General features: G+C 42.4%; 1 protein-coding gene across 2 annotated transcripts in view; it reads right to left on the bottom strand.

Annotated features, from left to right (window-relative positions):
- runx1t1 (RUNX1 partner transcriptional co-repressor 1) overlaps positions 1-25,053 on the bottom strand; it is a 59,567-nt gene extending 34,514 nt beyond the window's left edge. The window contains exon 1 of one of the 2 annotated variants that reach the window (XM_017482442.3): positions 24,432-25,053. In XM_017482442.3, the coding sequence (XP_017337931.1) occupies positions 24,432-24,459 (28 nt within the window). In that variant the 5' untranslated portion in view covers positions 24,460-25,053. The remainder of the gene's footprint in view (positions 1-24,431) is intronic. The other variant, XM_017482444.3, reaches the window with a different exon arrangement.
- Between the last annotated feature and the right edge of the window lie 267 nt (positions 25,054-25,320).

Raw genomic sequence — 25,320 nt, 5'->3', positions numbered from 1 at the left:
CGCCGTCCTGGAGCTCAATCCCCATGCTTATAGCTCTCGCTCTCCCTGCAGCAAAGCCGTATCCCCTCGAACCTCTATCTAACTTTACTCCTCCTCCCTCTCCCCACCCCTCCTTTTCTCTCTCTCACTCCCAGAGCCCCTTGCTTTTCCAGGCGCTCTTGTTTTCTGAGCTTCGCTTGGCCGGCGCCAGGTGGTGTGCCGTCGTTTCACTCCATCCCATCAAATGACGTGAGCGCTGAGGGGACCTTCAGAAGCCTGTGCTCACTCAAGAGTTACCAACCCAACCTGGCCGCTTTAATATTTAAAGAGCCCTCCTGTTTTAATTCCCTCGCCATTTTCTACTGAGGTGTTCATCATAATGTTCATAAATCTTGGTAATAGGAGCTAGCATGAGAAATACCAATGGTGTTGCCATTAATGTTGCTGGGTTCCATGTTAACGCCCAAAAACACCATTCAGACTAGGGGTGTAATTCATTGCCACTACCTGTATCTGCATCTCTGTTTTGAATTAATATGCACGCTACCACTACACTCCCAGAAACACTGGGAAACACTAAGAACAAATGAATGAATGAATGCACTGTCATGGTAATGAACATGGTCTTTAAAAACTTCCTGCTTGTGTGACTTTTTTATTTGTGCCTCGTGATATCCCAGTTCCATTGCACATCTCGGTTCTCAACCAGCTGCACTATAAACCTTATTGGCAAGCTTTAAAAAAATAAATAGTGCACCTCCTATTCATATCTGTATTTGTATTGGTTCAGAACTCGTTATCTTTTCATTCAGAATAACGCATTTGTATTCGGTTACATCCTTCATGCAACCATATGGCGTTATTGCTTAAGTATAATAATACAAAATCCAAGAACAGGGTGCAAATGTTTCTGAAAATTTCCGTAAAACCCCGATATCATTGGTTAGAAGACAAATTAACACAGCAGGCATCATAACAGCTCTATAATGTAGTCTAACCTGCATATACTGTCTCTCTGACTCTCTGAATTTTGACTACAAAAAACCATCAGCTGATATGAAATTAAAAGAAGCCGACCAGTTAAACAGATGCACCACGTAAGAACGGAAGTCTTTCTCATTTCTCCTGCGTCTTCTTCTTCAAAATGGATTTATAGCAACGTCTGTTTTAAACATCTGTTGAAATAAGACCTCACTGGCTTCAAGTATGGAGGAAGAAAACAATTGTTGAGGAACAGTAAAACTGATTCATAGTCAATGTTATGCTTCTGTTACAATCTCAGAGATTTGTGCTGAATCTTGTTGCTAGGCAAAACGGGAAAGGGGAAAAAAAAGAGGATCTTTTGTCAGATTTGTATGCATAAGACCTTGCACAGGAACTCACTTAAATGAAGATATAGGCGGCTGTGCTGTAATCTTCGACCTCTCTAACATATTCAAGAAAATTTTGTAATTACACTACAAGCTGTGCTGCAATGCTGCAATTTTCGACATGTTTTGAATAAACCGCAAATACTTATTTACTAACTTCTTATCTGAAGAGGTGGAATTAGAGCATTTGTCAATAAAAGGGCTTTTATACTGAGATTAGTGCTTTCAAACGCTAATCTGAAACTCATCCAACTCTCAAGTCAATGACTCACTCAGCCTCCTGGCACTGGCAGATGCCAGCTGAATGAAGATGGTGAAGAGAGAGAGAAGGAAAGAGAAAGAGAGAGAGAGAGAGAGAGAGAGAGAGAGAGAGAGAGAGAGAGAGAGACTGAACACAAGGAATGCAACATGGTTCTACACCTAGACATGGCTTTGTTTGGCTTGTCACCAACGTGGCTGTTTGGCTTGGATTCTTTTTGACCCCATGAACATAAAGCAAAGCCATTTCTCTCTGGGAATTAGACACACTTCAGCAGAGATACATCGTCACAGAACTTTAATGAAGTTCATGTGATGGTAGTGAATTCAGGTAAACCAGTAAGGAATAAAACATGACAAATGCAGTGTTATAGGAAAATAATCAATGACAGGGTGGTGTGTTGCGGGTTACCACCCCAGAGTTGTGGGTTACTACCCCAAAGCAACAAATTGCCAACTCTAACCACTTTTTATTTATTAAAGAACAACCTGTTATACTTTTATCCATTTATAGGAACAAGTTGGTTCCTGTTATGACGTTATTACATTATAAAAGCTATAAACACGCTTTCGCCAGCCTCTCTTTTTTGCTCTTTCTCTTGAAGCTAATAAGAAAAATGCAGCGAGTGAAACCTCAAAGCACAAAGTGGACTATCCAGAGGACTTTCCCGTTGACAGAAAACTTAAAGGAATGACTTTATCTTAAAATATCAACACTGACTAAAGTCTTCTGTCATAAATATTAAACTTTGCTTTTCAGAAAGTTTCACCACAGCAAGTTGACATGTTTTTTGCTGATAAACAACAACACTGTCCGCTTAGTGTTAGGCTTAAAGACTTAAACTATGTGATGCATCCATCATAAGTCCTTGTGAATGAGTTGTTACTATAGAAACATATCAGAAATAGTGAATTAATATAAACCTAGGATATAAATTACAGCCGGCACAACTGCCCAAGCCATGCTGTTATAGAAAATTCCAATTCATAAGAACTGTACCATCCTGGTTTTAAAAATAAACACGTTCAATACACTTTCAATTACTTAATTTCCAAAAAGTGATCCTATTACCTGGACTCCACCTAAACACTTTAGGTTAATTTGATTGTCCAATATTACAGGGAATAGGTATACGCAGAGCATTCTACGTATCTCTGCATGAATCGACCAAGCAAACAGATGGTATTCTGCTTTATAACTGAGTTTGCGATAGCACTGCAGGCCTATCCTCTCTCATTACCCACAATCCTATGTGACCGAGTGTCTCGGATCGGCTGGCAGCGACTACGCTGCTCATGCGGCCTCTGATCCTAAAGACGAGTCGACTCTGCGGCTATAAACGCCAAATCAATTTTTGACAGATAATAAAGAGGCTCATGTTTTACATCAGGGAAATGCTATTTTACTCTGAGAGCTGGTAATATATGGCCCCAGTAACTGAAAACACAGCTATGCACACAGCTAAAAGAACGGGAATAAAATGAGAGCAAAATAGAGTAGAAGGGGGAGCAATCGAACTCCCCCTTCCAAACAAAAAAAGCAAGACCTGGCGGCAGGATGACGGTATAGTACTGCCGGGACCTCTGTCTGCAAGCGTTTTTAAAAATATCACATGACAGGAGCCATGTGTTAGAAATTAGAGCGAGTTAAGTCCTCTGCTTGGAAAAATATGTAGACAATTTATGAAATGCAGCCCAGGATGGAGATTTACTAAGTAGAACCAGATTTAGAAAACAACTAATGCTGCCCTTCATCAGTGTGCACATAGAAAAACTATCTCTCTCCCTCTCCTTCCTCTCATCCACTTCATGAGACCCTTAAAAACGATTTGAGTCACATCTGGAAGGCTGGAGACGCAGGAGATGGTGGAGTATGTGACCTAACATCAGAGCACTTCCACCGTGAGTGCTTTTGTGTGTGTGTGTGTGTGTGTGTGTGTGTGTGTGTGTGTGTGTGTGTGTAGTGGCCTTGATAATGGCTCTGAGTGGAAGAGACTGAGGCTTAGCTTCAAGCGGTAGCTGCACCCTAAACACACCGACTGCCAGAGCAGCTCTTAAATGGCTAAAAGGATGCGTGTAACGCTTGAACTTGAGGAACATCCCTGACTTTCATGTGCTATTAAACTTAACTTAACTCAGAGAGTTGGACACCCTATCCAGTAGTAAAGCTTTAACCTGCATGTGTCTGATGAAACTTTGGCGTCTGTGGCAAAAAGGACCTGAAAGGAAAAATAAACGTTAAAAAAGGTTTTCCGTTAAAGCCCCGTTAGCGTGACAGAGAGGAGATGCGATAAAAAGTGACAAACATTTGCTGTATGTTCTCCTTTCTCCGTGACTGTGTGTGTGGCCAGCACTGTTTTCAGCAGTAGGTTTGAGGAAAGCAGAGAACCCCAAGGAAACCCCACGCAGACACGGGGAAAACATGTGAAACTCTGTTCAGGCAGTAACCCGAGCTCTGGATCAAACTGGGGCGGCAATGTTTCGCTTTTTCTGAAATCCGTGCACATTTTGACTGTGAACTTTGGCTAAACAAACACACAGGGTCATGCGGTGTGTGTTATGGCTCATTGGCAGCATGAAAGAACAAGGATCTTCCTATTTTGTCTCACTGTGTAAACAAAGACAAGTTACAATTAGGTGCGATTGCATTCTCATCCTAATGTGAGTCATTACTGTAAAACGGTTCATACCGTGGTGCTCTTGAATTCTTGATTTTCCAACAACAGTTCTGGTGGTAATTCAAATTCAACAGCTTATTGTTTCTATAGCAACGTCTAATTCACAGGGACTTCATGCTCTATGTAATCGAAACCTAATAATAAACAGATAGAATAAAAAAAAAAAAACGTCGAATTGTTGATATGGTGAAGTATTCTGTTAAGATACGGTTATTTATTTATGGAAGGAGTCTCCAGTTTCAGCGCTTTATAATAGTCAGTGCACTTTCTGCCATGGGAAAGTCTTTACACTTTTATTGTTTCTTGGTAACATGACAAGCTGCGTTGTCGTCTTATTAAGGTCAATATTAAGAAGGAAAAAAAAGAGAGGCTGGTGAGGAAGTGACTGTTTACAGCTGTTATAACGTAACTATAACCCACAGAGTGTAACTATAAATGGATAAAGTATGACGTTTACATATTAGTACATTGGAAATGGGAGTTTTTGGCAAGGTGTTGTGGTATGAGAGGGATAAAACACTTTAGGATGTGTTGTTGCAGGAGAATAATAACTTTATCAAAATGGCGGGAGGTATAATCTTATCACAGTAAGTTTCCATACACAATACATACTTATATCATTATGAGATAGACAGATGGATGTGGAAAGGTTAGAGTCTTACCACAACGTAATAAAGAAATAATAAAACTGTCTCGTCTTAGATTCAGAGACATAACAAAACTATACACATGCACTGATGGGGTTTATTTTGTTCACACACACACACACACACACACTACCAGTCAATATAATGTATCATATATAATAACACAGCTATAACTGCGCAGCCATGACTACAATAATAAGCCTATATTTATTCATTCGCGTCTCTCCTTCACTGATCGGAACGCGTTCCCGCGACCATATACGCGAAATCTACAGTGGCTCTGGCTAATGCAGTAGGCAGAAAACGCAGGCGGAGCAGAGAGAGCGCGCCAGTCCCTGCCACAGATGGATGGCACTGAGATTGGCACAGCGCCAGCAGAGCGAACAGATTGCCCGTCGCGCGAGGCCTGGAGGAACGGTAGCTCCAGCGCAGATGGGTGTCCGAAATAGCCCGGTGTCAGTTCTGCTCAAGTGTCCCTGACCTGGCACGCGCTCTCATGCGCAGCTGCTTCCTCCAGACCCCTCCAGCAGGCAGGCACACACACACACACACACACACACACACACACACACACACACACATGCAAGCAGACTTCAGCTGAAAACAAAGGCGGGCGTTTAGGAGAAGTAAAAGCTTTTGGAAAGCTCTCATGTAAATCAGGCCAGAATGCAAACAACCGAATATGTGCATTTATACAACTTAAAGCGCCGCGCGTAGAATCAAAACAAAACTGAATAAACAGCAACAGAAGAGAAACACAGAGAGCGAGTGAGTATGTAGCGGGTGGGTAGGCTGGCAGTGCCGCAGTGCCCATGGCACACAGGAGAGCAGCATGGCGGGCAACGCCAGCAGAGACTGTCTCACAACACCATCTGTGAAGACCAGAGAGCACACAGCACTCAACCCCCATACACACACAAGCTGCCAGCTGCACTCTCTCTCTCTCCCTCCCTCTCTCGCTTCATTTCTGCCTGTTCCACTTTACATCTCCATCCTATTTCTTTTCCATACACTGTCCTCCATCTTGAGCACACCTTTGACCAGACAAAGTGCGGAATGTGACCCAAAAAAAAAAGAGAAAAGGATTAGAGATGCAGTGCACCCACACCACATCCGTCCTTATATACCTGATATCATGTTCAATAACAGGTTTTCTTTCCATAGCTTCACCAAAAATTCTGAAAATGCATTTAGAATCAACACCAATAATAGGTGAGCTTGTGTGTGTCCAACCTTACCTAGCATCTCAGAGTGATACAGCCTGATAATACACAGCATCACCAAACTCTCACCGCTGCGTGTAGGATAGATGCACTGACAGGGGCACTTGTGGCACACACACACACGCACACACACACACACACACACACACACACACACACACACACAACACAAACATTTACACTGAGTCACACAATACCCACTTACTGGCACACACACACACACACACACACACACACACACACACACACATACACACACACACACACACACACACATCTTTGACTGCCTCCTCCCAACCAGCTTGATGCAGCCACACACTATCAAGCACAGATGAAGAGGAGAGAGACAGATAGAAAGAGGGAGAGGGAGAGAGAAGGAGGGAGAGACAGAGAAAGAGGAAGAGAGAAAGAGGCAGAGAGACAGACAGAAAGAGGGAGAGACAGCGAGAAAGAGAGACAGATAGAAAGAGGAGAGAGACAGTTAGAAAGAGGAAGAGAGGCAGATAGAAAGAGGGAGAGGGAGAGAGAAGGAGGGAGAGAGACAGAGAGAAAGAGGGAGAGAGACAGACAGAATGAGGAGAGAGACAGATAGAAAGAGGAGAGAGATAAAGAGGAGAGCGACAGATAGAAAGAGGAAGAGAGACAGAGAGAAAGAGGGAGAGACAGATAGAAAGAGGAAGAGAGAAAGAGGGAGAGAGACAGATAGAAAGAGGAGAGAGACAGAGAGAAAGAGGGAGAGGGAGAGAGAAAGAGGGAGAGAGAAAGAGAGAGAGGAAGAGAGAAAGAGGGAGAGGGAGAGAGAAAGAGGGAGAGAGAAAGAGAGAGAGGAAGAGAGAAAGAGGGAGAGGGAGAGAGAAAGAGGGAGAGAGAAAGAGAGAGAGGAAGAGAGAAAGAGGGAGAGGGAGAGAGAGAGAGAAAGAGGGAGAGAGAAAGAGAGAGAGGAAGAGAGAATGAGGGAGAGAGAAAGAGAGAGAGGAAGAGAGAAAGAGGGAGAGGGAGAGCACTAAAGCAAGAAAGGTTGCAAGTATTTCAAAAACAGAAATGGTGAAGGAAGAGAAAGAGATAGATAAGCTGCAGGATGAAAAAAAGTGCTCTGAGTACTGTCTGATGCTCTCCTCAAAAAGAAGGGAAGAAAAAAAAGAGAAGAAAACAGCGCAGGCCACTTCTGTGATTTCCCACACATCTGCTCCTGCTTATTGCGCACTCAGCTCTTTTTTTTTTTACTACAGCACCTAAGGAAAACAACATCTGAGTCCGGGGAGTTATACAGCATGTTTAGATGTTAAAGGGGTGATGAATTCGATAATAAAACCCGACCTTGTGTGTTACGTTCACATATTGAGAGAGATGCAGCAACATCTACAGATTTGTGTTTACAATTTGCTTCAGTAATATGGGAATGAATGTTTCCTCTGTGTTTTTTTTTTTAAACCAATCCTTTTTTTGTTGTTGCGATAAGAGAAATGAACACAACATCTATCAAACACCGCAATATTCGGAGGATCTTGCAATTGTTCAAAATTACAGAAGATTTTCCAGAGAAGTAGGCCAAGGTGCGTCATGTGACATCATCAGAATGCGCGTTCAGCCAAAGCCCTCTTCGATTTGTGTGTGTCGAACATGAGTACAGCTAAAAGCTCTCGTTTACCAACAAACATCACTGTGCAAAACAATTTCTTTGCTTCTGGTAGAGCTTATATTCTCTTTGCGCCGACTTTAGCCGTGAGCCAATATACAACAAGAGGGCGGGACTTTGGCCTTTCTTTGTTAGGTTAAAAAATGAAGGAGTTAGTTATGAAACTAATCATTAAATATCCGTCACAATGATTCGTTTTTGCCTCACAGTTTTCTTACAGCTCATTGGGGAACTAATTTGCTGTCTCGTCCACCGACATAAGTTGTGAAATTCAGTTTTTTTCTCTCTGCCTAATAATGATAATGATAATGTTGGCACATTATCAGTGTATCAGAAATGAATATACTACCAGATGTCATTATAAGTTTATTATAATTAAGGCATAACTAAGGTAATCACTAGTACCTTTAATGACTAAACAAACTAGGGTTGGCCAATATGATCAACATATCATATCCATCCATCCATCTTCTATACCACTTATCCTTCCTTCAGGGTAGCGGGGAACCTGGAGCCTATCCCAGGCAGCATCAGGCACAAGGCAGGGTACACCCTGGACAGGGTGCCAGTCCATCACAGGGGACAATCACACACACTACGGACACTTTGGCCATGCCAATCAGCCTACCATGCATGTCTTTGGACTGGGGGAGGAAACCGGAGTACCCGGAGGAAACCCCCGCAGCACGGGGAGAACATGCAAACTCCACACACACAGGACAACGGTGGGAATCGAACCCCCGAACCTGGAGGTGTGCGGCGAACTTACTAACCACTAAGCCACTGTGCACCCACATATCATATCACGATATTTCAAAACATGGTATACAGGTTTCATAACCAACAAAACAGAAGATTATAATAAGGAGGGAGAAGGGAAAAAAAATGTGTTTTCCCCCCAATTATAACGATTCAAACAGTAAATAGAAAAGTTCTAAAAAAAAAAAAAAATGACTATACCTGCAATAGAATTGATCACAATATCAATATTATATTGTCATATCGCCTAGCTCTAAATCAAACATGACGTCTTCAAATCAATCAGGACTTTAAAAAGTGTAAATCTGCTACATATTTGTACAGCAGCTCCCCCATACAGAATCGACCTTATGTATCGGATTGATGTGCTATCCCTGACAGCCATACAGTACATCGTTCCCCATCTGTGGGATCTGATCTGCATCCTTCCTTCCCTCCTTTCCTTCCTCTAAAACAACACAACCCCCTCCCTCTATCGTCATGTCAGGAGCACATACAGCTGCGGCAGCAGCAGCCTCATTAAAAAAAGAAAAATCAATTTGGAGAGTCCTAACAAAGGCATTCATCTGCTGCTGCTGGGTTTTAAGTCTCCAGAGTGGCACTACTACCCCCCTGCTTCTCTCCTCTCCTCTCCTTCCAATCTCTTTTTCTCTCTCTCTCTCCCTCTCTCTCTCTCTCTCTCTCCTCCAAACTGCCATCACCGCATGTGATTAACATATGTCTGGGCTTTCAGTCCCTGTCAGCTTGAAGGCATTTCTCCCAGCCGCCTTAAACAGCAGATGAGCTCCATGTGGAGAAACGAGAGAGAGAGAGAGAGAGAGAGAGAGAGAGAGAGAGAGAGAGAGAGAGAGGGTGAAGATGGGTGGAGGGGCTGATTTTTTCGCTTTTCCTCCATTAAGTAGTACTCTCTCTCTCTCTCTCTCTCTCTCTCTCTCTCTCTCTCTCTCTCTCTTAACCTCAGTTTCTCTCTCTCCCAGCATCCTCCCTCCCTCCCTTCACTCCTTTCTGCCTCTTTCCTCTTTCTTTCTCTCCCTCTCTTTCAGGCATCAGGGTCACTTTGGCAATCTAAAAATCCAGACCATTTTATATCCTGTAAAAGAATGCTTTTGATTAGAGGAGTGATGTGCATTAAAACGCAACACCAAGACAATACTTGGGATAATTACGCGTTTAATGAGTAATCAAATTATGACATCTGACGCTCTTGAAATCCAGCCAGAAAAACACACTTTTAAATCATTTAAATCGGCTGCAAAGAAAGTGGAACTTCGTCGAAAACAGAAACAATGCTTGTTCGGTATTTGGCTGCGGAATGTTCCACTAAAACGAGTTCAATTATATCTCCTTAAAAAATAAATAAATAAAAAAAACAGAAGAAAAAAAAAAGAACGAACATCATCCAACACTGAAAAACCAATGGGCTTAACAAGTTTAACAAAATCTATCTAACTTATGCTCACATGCGAACAGCAGCAGAATGTCCACTTACCATGACAAAAAGAAACAAAAAAACTTATAGGAGTGTGTCTGGGTGCGTGAGAAAATCTCCTGTGCATTCACGTGTAACCGGCGCTTACACACACACCTCTGTGCGTTCCTCCCGCTCCTCACTGCTAAATGAGTGCAATTCTAAAGACCTGGCTTTATTTAGTCAGGCAGCTCATTGCACACACACACACACACACACGCACACACACACACACACAAAACCCTATTCTGAGAGCACCCTGATCTCAATCCTGTCTTCCTCAAGCCAAAGGAGGAGTAGTGTGGAGAAGTGTGCTTTCAGCCTGCTTTAAGTACTGACTGCATTAACAGGTTGAAAGAGCAATAAAAAGACAAGGGGAGAAACGGTGGCGCGTCACAGGCTCTTCTAGCCTCCTTTACCAGCCTGAATGGCGCTGACTTTTGTCTTGTGAGCTCGACAATCTGAATGGCTTGAAATGCGCAGTCAATGAGCTCCCGATGAATGGCCGTCGTTCCCGTGATCCCAGTTTACCCCGCCACTGCTTGACCCGTTGCTGGAGGGAGACGACGTCCACAACAAAGGGGACGAATTAGCCTGGCGTTTTTTTTTTTTTTTTTTTTCCTGTCCACTCAGTCCCTTTGCGTTTCCAAAGAGAGTGATTTTCCACACAGCTGGACGCTGTTAACGCTATACGATGAGCATCCGTGTAAGCAGGGAGGCCAAGGAATACAGTAACAAGGTGTGTGTGAGAGAGAGAGAGAGAGAGAAAGAGAGAGAGAGAGAGAGAGAGAGAGATAGGAGGAACATGATTGTTTATAAAGAGTGCGAGAATCAATCTTTAAAATGGCTGTTTCAATCGTGATCTTCCAAGAGATCTTCTCTAAACATGTAGTTCTCAGACTCTTTTTGCCTCCATAGACTCCATAACTGTAAAATAAATTCAAATAGCTACTTAAATACACATCCCGAGTGGTACGACAGACCAGCGTTCACACTTGCGTCCGCAGACGAAAAGACCACGCTGAAGCTATCCATGGTCAGGAGCCAAGGGAGCAAACTTGTCCATGCTCTCTAACTCTAGCCAATCGTCTGTGTCTCTAAACTCACGTATGTGGAAGACGGCAGAGTGCACTTTACACTAAGTGTGTTACGCCGCTATATGATGAATGCAGCAGTTTGAAAAGATGCGGCTCAAGAGGAAGTTCGCTGCCACCTTCCTGCTTGGAAGCTGCTGTATGCAACATTGGATTTGGATTAATCCCATTCAATTCTATTAACCAGGCCAAGAACTCAATATTAAGTCGAAATAAACACTGGCTATCCTTCATGACCCTAAGATCGCTGGACCATACTTTGAGAACCACTGCTCTAAATTAGAAAAGAAAAAACCCCAAACAATTCTTAACCTTGAAACTTGTCTCATATATTTCATTTTATAATCTAATACACCAGCTTAGTGTGTACAGATCCATCTCACAGGGTGTCTGAGAAATAAACTCTTTTCACTCCCTACCTTATTTACTGTGTGTGTGTGTGTGTGTGTGAGAGAGAGAGTGAATGAGTGAAAGGAAAATAGGGACAGCATGTGTGTGTCTCCAGCTTCTCTGCCATCTGTCCAATCTGGTGACCCTGAGTCCCAGAGCAGGCTGTAGATAAGGACTGCTACTCATTTCTCTCACTCTCTACAGACTTCCCTCATACTCTTCTCTACTTCCATTTGCCCTGTGCACGTGCTGAACTAGTCTTATTTTTCAATCTCATGTGTGTGCATGGATAGAAACGTTGAGGCTCGTACACGAGGTGTATAAGGCGTGTCGGTTTCAGTAGCAGGAAGATAAAAGAGTAAATATGTAGGACAGTACATTCGTGCTCATTTTTTCCCCCCTGCATTTCACTTCGCAGTTACCGAGCGTGACGATGCCGGCAGAGCCAAACAGAGTGTGTCCCGCTTCTTCTGCTGATTCATGAAAGCCAATTATCTCATCAGTCACAAATCAGCCCGCTCGTTTGAACGCGAGCCAAGTTGTGCTTGTGGTGGGCTGTGTGGCCAAACACACACACACACTCTCTCTCTCTCTCTCTCTCTCTCTAAAGCACAGCACAGCTCATTCATCAAAGAATGCTGATGATAGATATAATTCAGCATTCTACCTAATCTCATAGGAATAGCGAAAAAGATCGAGAGAGCTTCAGAGAGATGCATGACTCATCCTGCTATGCTTGTTCACTAGGGGGCGCTAGTAGTACACACGTCGCTGGATTAACACACTCGCACACACACACACACACACACACACACACATACCCAAACATACACGTTCTCTTTGTCACTAGACTATCTTAGACTCTCTCTCTCTCTTTTTTTTTTTTTAAATTCACAAGCAGCAGCACGTGCAAAGCTTCACTGCTCAGCACATTTGCAAGCAGATCTCAATGGAGAAATCTACATCATTAAAAAATGAAATAAAATAAAATAAACAACACAAGCCCACGAACGCGGACAGAAAATTTCACTTAAGGACGTTTTCCGTTTTCCGCACATTATGGAGTAAGTAAATAAAGAAACTCTGTGTAGATAACAAAAAAAAGTCTCATCAATCTGCTATGTTCTCACAGCTAATCACAAAAAAGTGAGCGAAAACAAAACAGGAGGAATCTGTCAGTAGGGCCAGGGACAGAGAAAGAGCGCGAGTCCAACAGGAACCAGTCGTTCCTGGCCCGGCCCTGCTGCACACAATGGCCTGGAGAATGGAAGGAACCGCGGGCCAGGCACAGATAGCGCCACTGTCAGGAACCTCAGGGCGGGCAGGATGTCTCTGCCCCCCGATATCCCCCTCCGTTCACACACTCTCTCCTCCTGGCCTGGCCGAGATGTTTTCATCCTCAGGTAATTAAAGTCGGAAGCCCCTGAGGGCCTGACCTCTGCTGTCCTGAACAGGCCGGGCCTCCTCTATCTGCCTTCCGCAAGATCTGCCTAGGGCATCAACAAGCCTGTGTGCCAGCGACAGTGCCCGACAATGCCACTCCGTACTAAAAAAACAAAGCTAGAACTCTAGAAAACATGAGTCCTACTTCACACAACATGGTGCTTCCAGATAAGAAAAACCGTGTGTCCTGTGCTGGATCCTGCAGCTACAGTTTTCATTTATTTAGTGTGTCATGACCTCAGTATTATAAGGTTCTCCTGTGATGTTACGTTTAATAATAATTAAATAATAATAATTAATAATTAATAATTAATAATAATAATAATAATCATTAAGTTACATATAATAATAATAATAATAATAATAATAATAATAATAATAATAATAATATAATTTTATCTCTAAACTCACAGATGTGCTAACGTATTTTAATATTGCCAAATATTTAACGATGTCATGAACATTTTTCATTGTTGTGTATCACATCTTAGCGAATGCATTAAAAAATAAAACATGGAAAAGAACAATATACTGTATATGATCATAACGTGGTCTTAATAGACTCGAAACGAGTTTTTCCGCTAAGTTTATTACCGTTTATTATTCATTTAATGAGATTCACAAACTCACTTTCAAACTGTCTCAGTGAATGACTTCACTTTAATGATGTAGCAGTCAAGTGTAATCTTGTTAAGATGTAAATATACATTTTTGCTTGCTGCTATTTTGAAATCTATATTTCATAATAATTGTCTTTGATCGATTAAAATCGATTCTTTTTTTCTTTTTTTTAGATTTAATTGATTTAGGAATAAATTGCAGTTGACTTCAGATTGACCCATTTCATGGTGAATTAACCTGATTTCACATGTCGATATATTTAATAAAAGACCCATAACCTTTACTCATAACCTTTGGTTATTAAACCGTAGTAGTGTTTATTAAGGAATGTATCGCTGATAAAATGTTTTGTGATGTCATTATCTACGCCGGTACAGTGGAACACTGGAAACGAAGGTCCGCTGACCCCGGTGACCGGTTGCCTGGGCTGTCGCTGTTGCTATGACAACTGCTATGGCACTGCAGATCCGCGATACGGTGGATGAGGTGAGTGGCTTTTTGTGAGTGTGCAACGTGTTAATTAAAATGTAGTGGAAAACACGGTGAAATCCAGAGTTACAGGAGAAAAGCTGAAGAATAAGAGAATCAAAAACGGCAGTAAAGCTGGATGTTCAGCCTCGCCACCAAATCCAGAGCACCCCTCGTGTCTGACTCGTTAAATGGGGTCGCTGTCTTCCAGCATATGTCTGCCATTAGCATTCCTCGTTTGCTGTTAAAGAAACCCTCTGAGGCACTGAATCAAACTTACAGACAGCACGAGGGATGATGAAGGAACGTGAAATAGAGCAAAGAGAGAATCAGAAGAAAAGGAAAAGAGAGGATGCGTGAGTCATCAGGAAGATGATGTTAGATTTTCAATATCTTTCACTCCATGGGAATTTGAAGCTGTAACGGTGCTTGCCATTACAAGATGAAAACAAAGTAAATGACACAAAAAACGAGCAAGGAATTTCTCTCTCTCCCGCTGACATGTAAGGCAGAGTAGCACTCCATAGATAGCATGTCTCATCCACATTGACTTGATGCTAATTCTCCAGTAGGGCAACAATTTAGTGTTTAGAGCATGTGTGTTAAAACCCGTGGCATTCGTTTCACTACACAGTGTAACAAATGCAACAAAGGAACAATGAAAAAAGAAAAAAAAAAACAGTAGCCAGTGATTTTTGAAAACTTTCCTAATGAGTGGTCTAATAAGTAATGAATGATAAACAATTATGGTTGTATTAAGGGTAACAGGAAACAGCATGTAAGTGTTTTTCCCTATTATACCACAGCCATTTTAATTATTAAAGACTGACACTTTGTACTTTTTAACAATTTATAGTTACATTTATCACTGTGGACTGTCCATGAAACAATTTAGCTCCTGTTATCACTTAAGCGCTATAAACAGTTGTTTCCATCATCGCCTCACTTTTTTTTTTCTCTCTCCTGAAGTTGATGTCATGTTGCCAAGAAATTAGAAAGTCCTGAAATACTTAAATTACTGATGGTTACAAAGCACTGACACTGGAGACTCCTTCCAGAAATGTGAAATATTTCTTTTTGTTAATAACAAGACTTTTTTTCTCTCTCTCTCGTTAGTTTGGTTACGCAGCTAGCTGTTAACATATTGGGACGAGCACATTAAAATAAACCTTTGCAGCCAGAACTGCTGTTGGAGCTCCTGTCATACAATCAGATTCGAGAATTCATCAGCACTGTGGTGGAACAGAAGATGAATTATTTTCTTTAGTCACATGGTTACACCAGACTCTTGTATACCTGATGACACTGGTGTATTAAATGCAGCACAGTGGAGGTCTGTTGTAATTGTCCTTAAAAGTCCAATTTGCTGCTATTCCAGGAAGGAGATCTTAAAAATACATTATGGTGATGAATATGGCTATACAACCACAATTGGCTTGGTGAAACGAGGAAACAAACCCACACGCTAAATGAGATTTCATGTGATCCCTTAGACTTGGGCTTTCCCAGTCCTCTTCTGTGCTGCTCTTCTGCTCCTATACTTCTGTGGTTTCTGGCACTGATGATGGATGTCTATTAGATAACTCTCTCTCGCTCTCTCTCTCTCTCCAGCCCTGTATGTTGCTCTCTTACTCACTTGCTTTCCTTTCTCCTCCCCTGTTTCCTCTGTGTGTCCAGGTTAGATTCTGGATCCTGCAGATATTATCCTCTTCATCTTTTTTTTTTTGTTGTTCATTATCTACAGTATATTCAATGACAGTCTCAGACAATGGGATACCCCACCCAGATAAATCACCCCCCCCCCCCCCTTTCATCTGTCTCTACATACAATTTAAGCTTTTTCTTTTTCTTTTTTTTTTTTAAACATTGCACTTATTTTCTACTTCTTGTTTTACACTTCACACTTGTATGATTTTATGGAGTGTTGTGATGTAGCTCTTTCCTGTATATGGATGGGAGGACAATAATAGAAGTGCCAACACTGCTAACAAGAAAATCCTTGCAGGCAGAGAAAAAAAACAACAAAAAAAGACAACTGAATTTTCCACAAAAACCTTAGCGTATGTTGGTGGACAATACTGCATGTCCCCCCAGATGTGCTGTGCGCCAAGCAGCAGTAAGAAAACAGAGAGGGAAAACGTCTGGTGTGACCGCTACACAATAATAAGCAGCTCCTCCATTTATTTATTTTTTTTTACCAACTAAAGACACCACCATACTCCTGCCATCTTGTTTTCTATTGGCTCACAAGCTCTAGACCCGTGAATTCACAGAGCAAAGTTCACTGAGATAAAACTAGTAGCTACCAGAAGTAAATATGCATCTTTCACACCCCTTCACTCAACTCCCTTTGGAATTTTTTTATGGTTCGTCTGTGGAAATCATAAAATCCTAAACTATAAATGTTGGTGCCTTCTCATTTAAAATTTCATTTTGGGCTTTATTTCTCCTTCCTCTCCTTCATCTACATTTCACACTCTACGATATGATCAAATAAATACAAACTGATGCTAATGAACTGAGTATCTGTGTCAGGAACTGTACTCGACTCACAGTCCTGTTAGTACTCCTAATCCACTCTGGTGGCTTCACTCTATTTCCATCTCATAATGTGTGATAGTGTGTTCCCAAAGGCCCTCCTCTTTTCCTTTTCATGGCACCGCTCCATCCGCTTCACGCCCTCCACCCCGAACGGAGATAAATAATTGAAGACAAGTGTGCGGATTTGCCCGACTCTAAGCTACCTTTCATATGGTAATTACACACAAACAGTTGTTGTGAATAAAGCCGTTCTTGTTTCAACCTTCCTCTTCATTCGGGCCCCCGAAATCCTACGGGGGAGCGGAATATAGTGCCAATGGTAGATAAAGCCAACTACATTTATAGCTCTAATTTATCACACACACAAAGGCACATGCACACAAACACAAGTGCCTGCAGCACTCAGCTGACTCAAAGGGCCTTTTGCTCTTGTAAGGGAGCTAAAGGGATTTTAATACCTGTACATCTCTTCGATCCCTAATCAGCTATCAACGTTTCTGTTCGTGGTGGTCATTAAAAGAGATAGCTCAAGGCTTCACATCATCAACAAACTTCCATTCAGCAAGCTTTGATGGAGTCACTACCACGTGGCATTGTGGAAGCGGGATCGGATCAAATATTGACTTGCTTGCCTGGTTTTAGATCTATATTTCAAATTATAGAAAAGAATGCTAGCGCTAGCAAATGTAGCACCTGTCAGGCATAATTAGATGGACACAAACAACATATATTGTGGACAGAAGGAGCTGGAAGGGAGGGAATAAAAAAAAATAAAGACAAAGAGAATATAAAAAATCTCAAACGGTGCAGCTGTGGCGTTACCTTCTCTCTCGGTGCAGCTGTGAATTATTATGTGGACAATTTAATACTGCCAAAGAGGAAATAGCAGATTAAGATCATATCTTTCCACCACTGCCAAAGTGTGTGCTTGTTCATCGGCCTCAGAGGAGGCGAACGGCTCAAAACAGACGCATCTTTTTAAGCGCCAAATGGCTCGGCTGCGAGCGAGGAGTCGTTGCCTTCTCTTCCTCCCACTCTCTCTTCTTCTCTTTCTCTATGCGGCTATAAGTAGGGGAAGTGTAGACAGAGCTGTGCTTTAGGGGATAAACCGTCCTCACCAAACTTGCAAACTCCTGAGAGGCGGTAAGTCATGTGTTGGGTTGCCGAAAGAACGCTGAAGACGGAAAAACAAACGAGCGAAAAGTCTCCCAGCTTATGGAAAACGTGAAAAGAAAGAAGAAACCCACGCACAGGTACGCAAACTCGTATGCTCTCCCTCGAAAGCGTACATTTTGTAAATGGTGTGGAGAAATGGCAAACATGTGTGGAGGTCGGCACTCAGAGCAGTAGTCAAGGCTAAGCTAATAGCGCAAGCAGAGCTGGGAATGCTTGTCCTATAAAAGAATACTTGTTACTGAAGTATGGTGCACGAAACCAGATGTTGATAAAAAGACATAAAGACGAATGGAAATGCGATTACTGGCGCGTGTAAAAACACCCTGCAACAACTTAAAACATTTCTGACCTTATAAGGCGAGACAGATTTATACGCTTGGCCATTATATTGCTCCATGAGAACCCCCTTTCGGTGTTCGGGGTATGGTCTTAATCTCCACTCTGCCACAATCTGCACTTATTTAAGCGCTGGCGCTGAAATGTATTTTGGAAGGAATAAATCAGAGAGGGATCGCAGGGGCATGAAATAACACTCCATACCGCAAATCCATACCACAGGCATTCCAAGTTCATCCATACCTTCTCCGTCTGTGTGCTCTGAAAGCCTCTGGTCAGCAACTTTTTTTTTACGAGCAACCTACGCTCTGGAAACTTTCACTGGCTTGAAACTAAGACCTAATGGTCTTAATTCTCAACGGATTTTTAACCTCTTTACAAATTATACAAAGAAGATATTTCCTTTTAATCGGTACAGTAAAAAACAGCTTTAACAATCAGCTGGTATGTTTGCATCCTAGCTGTTAGCATACTATAAATGCGTTCAAATCATCCTTTAAGTCATCGTGATTAAACAGCAGTCGAATGTGATCAACAATTTTTAGCAAAGGGGACATTAGCCTAGTTTGAGTCATGCTCGCTATAGAACTGTAAACTCTATATAGATCTTTATTATGTAAATATAAATATATTCCTCAGGTCAAAAATAATCTATCGTGTGTACAAACAGTACTCTATGAAGGCATAAAGCAATCTTTCCCACCACACTTAGCAGTGAGAGATGAAGTGGTGCCGCGGGTCAGCAGCCAGAAGCTCGGGTCATTAATGCCTGTCACACATATAAAGGTTAATTGATACACTTATCGTCAGCATGGATCAATATGGCATGGATCACTGTCCTCTCCCCCCAGACCCTTATCCCCCTGTTCTGTTCGCTTATTAGCGACGGATGGTCCATCGGCCAGGTCGCCTTATTTCTTTCTACAACCACATAAGTGTGTAATGCTTAAGAAACTAAAAGACACAAAACCCTTACACATGTGTGTAAACGGAGGTGTGTTTTCTCAGGTGGAAATGGAAATTAAGAGATGGAGGTCATGTGACATATTCTGGAGAGTTTTATTTCGCTATTACTCTTGAATCGGGATGACCTCAACTAAATGAAATCCATTTCTTAAGAATGCCTTTCCATGTACCCTTCCACTATCCTCTCCAGCTTCTCCAGGGGACGGTGTGTTTTAAAATCTGAGCACTGTAGCAACTGAAGTAACCTGCTCATGCCGGAAGGCTTGACTACTCAGGAACGGCTCCTGGCAGGGGCAATTCCTTCCCAGGAGTTTAAAAAAAGCCACCCACACAACCGTAAACAGGATCCGAGGCTCGCTTTGTTCCCCGCCTCTCGCTTTCTATGAAGTTTATGTACGCGCCTCTCGGGGCAAGTACTTAAGATCTTTATCATCATTCTTGATTCACCGGTGGAATCTCACCTATCCACTGGATATTGCCCCACCTGCTTTGTCTGCTACTGTGTCACTACAGAACAAACAGCAAAAAAAAAAAGACAGAAAACAAGATAAAAAAAAAATAACATCAAGGTATTTGCTTTCTAACGCGGCGGTGCATCCCTATTGGTGCCGCTTCTTGATGTCTGACATGCTGTTGTGTTAAAACAGTCTCTTCAGTCTTTCATGGGGAGATAATGCCAAGTAATTCACCGCAATTCCCCATTCAATTCGCACACTTCGGATCCGCCAGGGGTCCTGCTCCATCAACGGCAGCCGTTTAACTAAATGAACGTGCTGAAAAGGAGAGGTTCATCCCCTCTTTCTTGGATTTTCTCTATACTGCTGCTGTTTTATGCCTCCACCACTTTTATGAATTGGCTCTGCTGAAAAATAATTGACACTGGGCATTCTTCTCACAGGCACCTGCTGATCGTTTGGCAACAACACAATTTTCCTGCATGCTGCGCGAGTGAGCAAGCGATCATGGCAATTTCCCTGGTAGCGCCGATATAGAAATGAATGAATGCGCGTGAAAGGAGAAACGGAGAAGGAGAATGAGAGAAGACACGAGAGGAAGAGAGAGAATGAGTGGAGTTGGTCAAAGTAACACCACCCAGTCTGTCTCTCTCTCTCTCTCTCTCTCTTTCTCTCCATTCCACCACAGTGTCTGTGTCATTTGAAATTCGATATCAGGTTTAATTCTTAAGCAGTTTATGAATTCTCAGTGGCGTGTTTCAAACACCGACTGCACTACTTCAAATACAGATCGACCAACTGCTTTCAAAATGATTGTGGCTGGTGTCAATTCTACCCATCCATTTTTTTTTAACTTCTCTGCCTCTCACTTTTCTACAGGGCGAGCCGTGATCGACTGAATATGTCGATATGTGAAGTGAAATTACGGGAGCCCACTGTCTTTGTGTATTGATCCAGAGCTCTTGAAGCAGTCTTGAAGCCTCTGGGGCTCAAAACAAATCTTTATTATATTACAATTATATTCCTCTTTACTGGGCCGCGGAGGCTGGCCTTTTCAAAAAAAAGAAAGAAAGAAAAAAATGTACATTGAAATCCATACGTCAAATTAATAGGTGGGAGAAGTCCATAAAGCAGAGGATCGACAACTCTTGCACTGTTAAACACAAAAATTTTAGGACGAATGGACACTGGTAAGATTTTGAAAGAAGGTTCCGAATCGACCCATGCATGGAGCTTGCACAAGATCATTGAGCCTCCATGTTGTATTTCCTTGAAATAAGCATCTTCTAAAAGAATACATATTAATACAAACCATGTACTGTCCATAGCAATAAAATATCTTTCTATGCTCATATATACCTCTCATTGAACATCCACCTTAAACAAGTCAATATTCATTCCATATTCTCCATAATCTATCAATATACAGTATAATGATGCCCTGGATCTATAGATCTATATGTACATCTCTGCAAGGGAGGCTTGAACTGAAACCAACCCATTTCTTCCCTTTTTGTCTGCCCTTTCTTACATGTTCATCCCATATCCCTCCCTCCAACACTGCATGCCCCATGTGCGACTGCGCACACACACACAAACACGCACACACACACACACACACATACACGCACACACTGCCATCCTAACACCTTCGCCACCCCGAATCTTTTCTACCTTTTCACAGCTAATCTTTAAATGTAAATTCGGTGACGAGAAAATGGAGGAGGCGCAGAGATAACCGGTTACATCTTCACTCCTGGCACCATCATCGCTGTTCTGCATCGCTGAAAAGCACCTATTCAATAAGATTAGCTGCTGGCGGTGCGTGCGGGCTTTTGTATTCATTAAACGCACGTCCCTGGCTTATCGGAAATAAAAAGGGGGGGGGGGGGGGGTTGGGGGGTTGGGGGGGTGAGGGGGTGGCACATTGTGTGCAAGTGTGAGGGGAAGGCAATGTGCATTAGAGCGATTACAATATCAGCCTGGTCCAGATGGAGGCAGGAAAATAAATAGAGAGAGAGGGTGAGTGTGTGTGAGAGAGAGAGAGAGAGAGAGAGAGAAAGAGAGAGAGAGAGAGACAGCAGAGGAAAACAGGGAGGTGGGTTTTTTGTACTGGGTGAGAGAGATCGTGCGTACTGTGTGTGAATGCAAGTGAAAAAGTGTGTGGTGTGTGTGAACTCATGTCGGGATAACAAAGGCAAAGAGAAGAAGTCGTTAATTGGCAAGTGAGTATTGGATTAACAGGAGTGAAAGACAGAGGAAGATGAGTGTGTGTGTGTGTGTGTTTGTGTGTGTGTGTGTGTGTGTGAGAGAGAGAGAGAGAGAGAGAGAGAGAGAGAGAGAGAGAGAGAGAGAGAGAGAGCAGGAAGTCCAGACACCTGTCAGCTGGAGTAGGAGGGTTTGACCAACTGTGGTCGATGCTACAGATGTAAAGGAAGTACTCATTCATTCATCGTTTCGTCAACCACTAAGCAAAAAAGAAACCATCTAGCAAACATTTTCTCTCCCTCAGCCTCAGTATATTAAGAATATTAAATTATAGTAGTGCTTTTGCATTATATCAGACCATTTAATATGCTGTCCTTATGCTACTCGTCACTTGTCTCACTTGATACATCCTGCTCTTGTTGATAAATTTGTAGGCCATCAATGCCTCTTATCGATCTGGAACTTGGGTTCCAGGAGATGGCGTGGCCATCAATAATTCATCTTTTGCCCTCCATGGTAACTGATGTCGAAGCAAATTGAAAAAAAGAGAGCACACACAAAATATTTGCAGCTGAGGATCAAGTGTGTCCCGGTGTGGTCCTTCAGTGAATATATGAGCCTCACTCATGACAAAGCTCATAAATGGAGCTGAAACAGTTTCTAGTGAACATACAAATTCATAAAAATGAATGGCATTTAAAATAACACACCTGGTCATTGTTTAGTTACAACTTAATGTGTATGTCCTTTTAAAAAAAAACAAAAAAAAAACAATGGGCCACACCAAAACATTTCCATATTTGTAATAAATGCAAATGTAGCACTGAGAGGTCGAAAAGCATACTTTCCCTGTAGACAAAAAAAACCCCAAAACACTGGCAATTTGATTGGTGCATGGTTCTGATGGGAAAATCTGCTTAAGTACACCATTTGGGTGACATCACTAAATAAACAAGTCACATCCTGATACTTGGCATTTGGCCAAAATGTCTGTATATTCATTGCTAAACTGCATAGTAATCACTCAGCAGCCAGTTGTTCGTGCACACCTAGCAGGTGTGTGGAAACCATATGCAGATGCACTGTACATAGCGCTTCACTTTTATCATTGCTTCGTGACGGTTTATAAGAAAGTAATGAGCTGCTCTGTAATAGGGTTTTAAATGCAGTAGCGCTCGACCTTCCCATCGTTAAGCTGTGGCCGTGTCTGGTTTCACGCATTTGAGTGGGAGTACAAGAAAGGAACAGGTGTGACGCTGTGGCTGTGCAGATGGCTTCGGCAAGAGGATGATGCCGGTCCGCCGTCCCAGCCTAACCCTGTCCTCGTTCTGTTCAACAGAAAAACACGTTCTCTACACAGGGATTGCAGTGCAAAGTGGAAACGAGCTCACTGTGCTTCATAATGAAGTATAGTGTGTATTGGACGTAGTACATCATACTGCAAGATCTACATGTGATATAGACCGTTCTTCTCAAGGCACACAACTAATCCTCAGCATGGTTTTTTTTTTTGGACATTGGGAGAAAACTCACACGGACACAAGGAGAACATGCGAAATTCCCCACAGACAGTAACCCAAGCTCAGGATCAAACTGGAGAACCATGTGCTGTAAGGTGGCGATGCTACCCACTGTGCCACCGCGTTGCTCTATGCTCTATTTATTTCTAACAGCCCTATTTCTATTTCTAAGGTCAAGTCACGCTCAGGTCACACTGTTAGGCAACACCTGGGCTCATTTTTGGCATACACATCTTCCATGAGACAAACTATGCAAATAAGTATACTACTACTGATCACTTCTCCTCCATGAGTTTTTTTTTTTTTTTTTTTTTTTTTTTTTTTTTGCTGTTGTTGTTCTTTTCTTAAAATTACGTGTCTACTGTCACATCACCAGGTTTCCAGAGCAAATACTAAATAACTGTGTCTTTAAATCGTCTACCAAGCCATGTCAACCTTGTCGTTTTGTCATTTTTGGTACCATTTCAACAACAACAACAACAACAACTACGTTTTGGGGACGTCGGCGTAAAATCGGACGTGACAGATCGGCGGCCAGCAGAATTGCGCATGCGCATTTGCAATAACTCGCGCAAGTCTTTGGGGCCGATTAGAGCGCGCGAGCTGATGTTGGGTTCAGCTTCTGTTGTGATGACTTGCCATTGTTTTGTTTGTTTGGTTCTTTGTTTTTAAGTTGGTTTAACTTTTTAACGGCCTGTTTAACAGAACAGCAATAGCTGGGGATGAATTTCTCTTAAAACACTAATAAGCGCCACAAGTACTGTATTAGCCTAAATATTGATATTGATTAGTTGCTCGTGCCGAATATTAGTAGCCTAGTAAATATAAAATTAGTCACATATTAATATGCTTTCTTTTGATCCAGCAGACCGTGCTGCAGATATTTTCTCCTATTCAATACGAGACATGCCTACAGATAGGATGTTTTGATAACATTATAACATTAATAAATAGTAAAAGTGATTTGGGAGGACATGCCGTTGTTTTAGTAGACTATGTGGTCTAATAGTGATTTAACAACACAATAACACAAACATTTAATAATCCAGTATAAATAGCGTTAAGGCACGGACTATACTGGCACATCCACTACATTTGTTAATGAACCACAATTAAAACAACAAAAACACAGCCCATTAATTAGACTAGAGCAAACCATAATAAATGCAAGGAGTCAAACTACAAATGGACTTACACTGAAAAGAGGCAGAAATTCCCACCATGCGTCACGGTTATTCACCAGGGCAAAATTAATTCCCCGGTTTTGGACTCCGGTCGAAAACGTTAGCCTAGAAACGGGTTCTCTGAGTCCTGTCAACGTATGTCCTAGAAGTTCTTGCTTCCGGTTGAAAACGTCAAAATATTTTTCGCACTCAGTGCTATCTGTCCGTCAGAAGTCAGGCGCGCGAGGGCAGCGCTGCGGCTGGGAGCTCGCGTGCCTGGAGCGGGGAGAGATATATAGAGAGAAACGGAGAGAGAGAGAGAGACAGAGAGAGAGAGAGAGAGAGAGGATGAGGATGCTGCGCTCGCTCGCGCGCCTCTCGTCCGCTTTTTAAACCCTCGTGTTGTGCTCGCGAGCTGACGGATCGTGTGTGCGCTGAACGGGACGATGAGACATACAGCTCGTTAAAAGTGCGGATAGAAAAATAATTAAATAATTAAAAAAAAAAAAAAAAGAAATAAAAGCGTCGTCGCGTGCGAGTCTGGATCTCGCGCTGTCAGTCCGTGTAGCCGCGCGCGCTCTGAGGAGCTCTGCTCTTTTGCCTCTAGTCGGCGAGCTCGGGGAAGACCCAGGTGCACGATGGGCGGGGCTTGTGTGTAGCGGGGGGCGGAGACTGAGGGAACGGACATCTGGAGATCGGGCGCGTTACTGATGCTGAGACTAGAGCGGCCATTAAACAGCGCGCCACATCACACTTTTATTTACTATTAACCTTGGCCATTTCATATGAAAAAAAAATTGTATAGACTTTCAGTTCAATTCAATTCAGTTAGCTTTATTTGCATGGTCGTTACAGCAGTTACAGTAGCTATTATATTAGAACTGGTTCATAGTTCCAAATAAATAGATTACGATCCACAAA

This window comes from Ictalurus punctatus, chromosome 12 (genome assembly GCF_001660625.3).
Source record: "Ictalurus punctatus breed USDA103 chromosome 12, Coco_2.0, whole genome shotgun sequence".
In the NCBI taxonomy this organism is placed as follows: Eukaryota; Metazoa; Chordata; class Actinopteri; order Siluriformes; family Ictaluridae; genus Ictalurus; species Ictalurus punctatus.
This window is presented reverse-complemented; position numbering and strand designations above follow the sequence as displayed.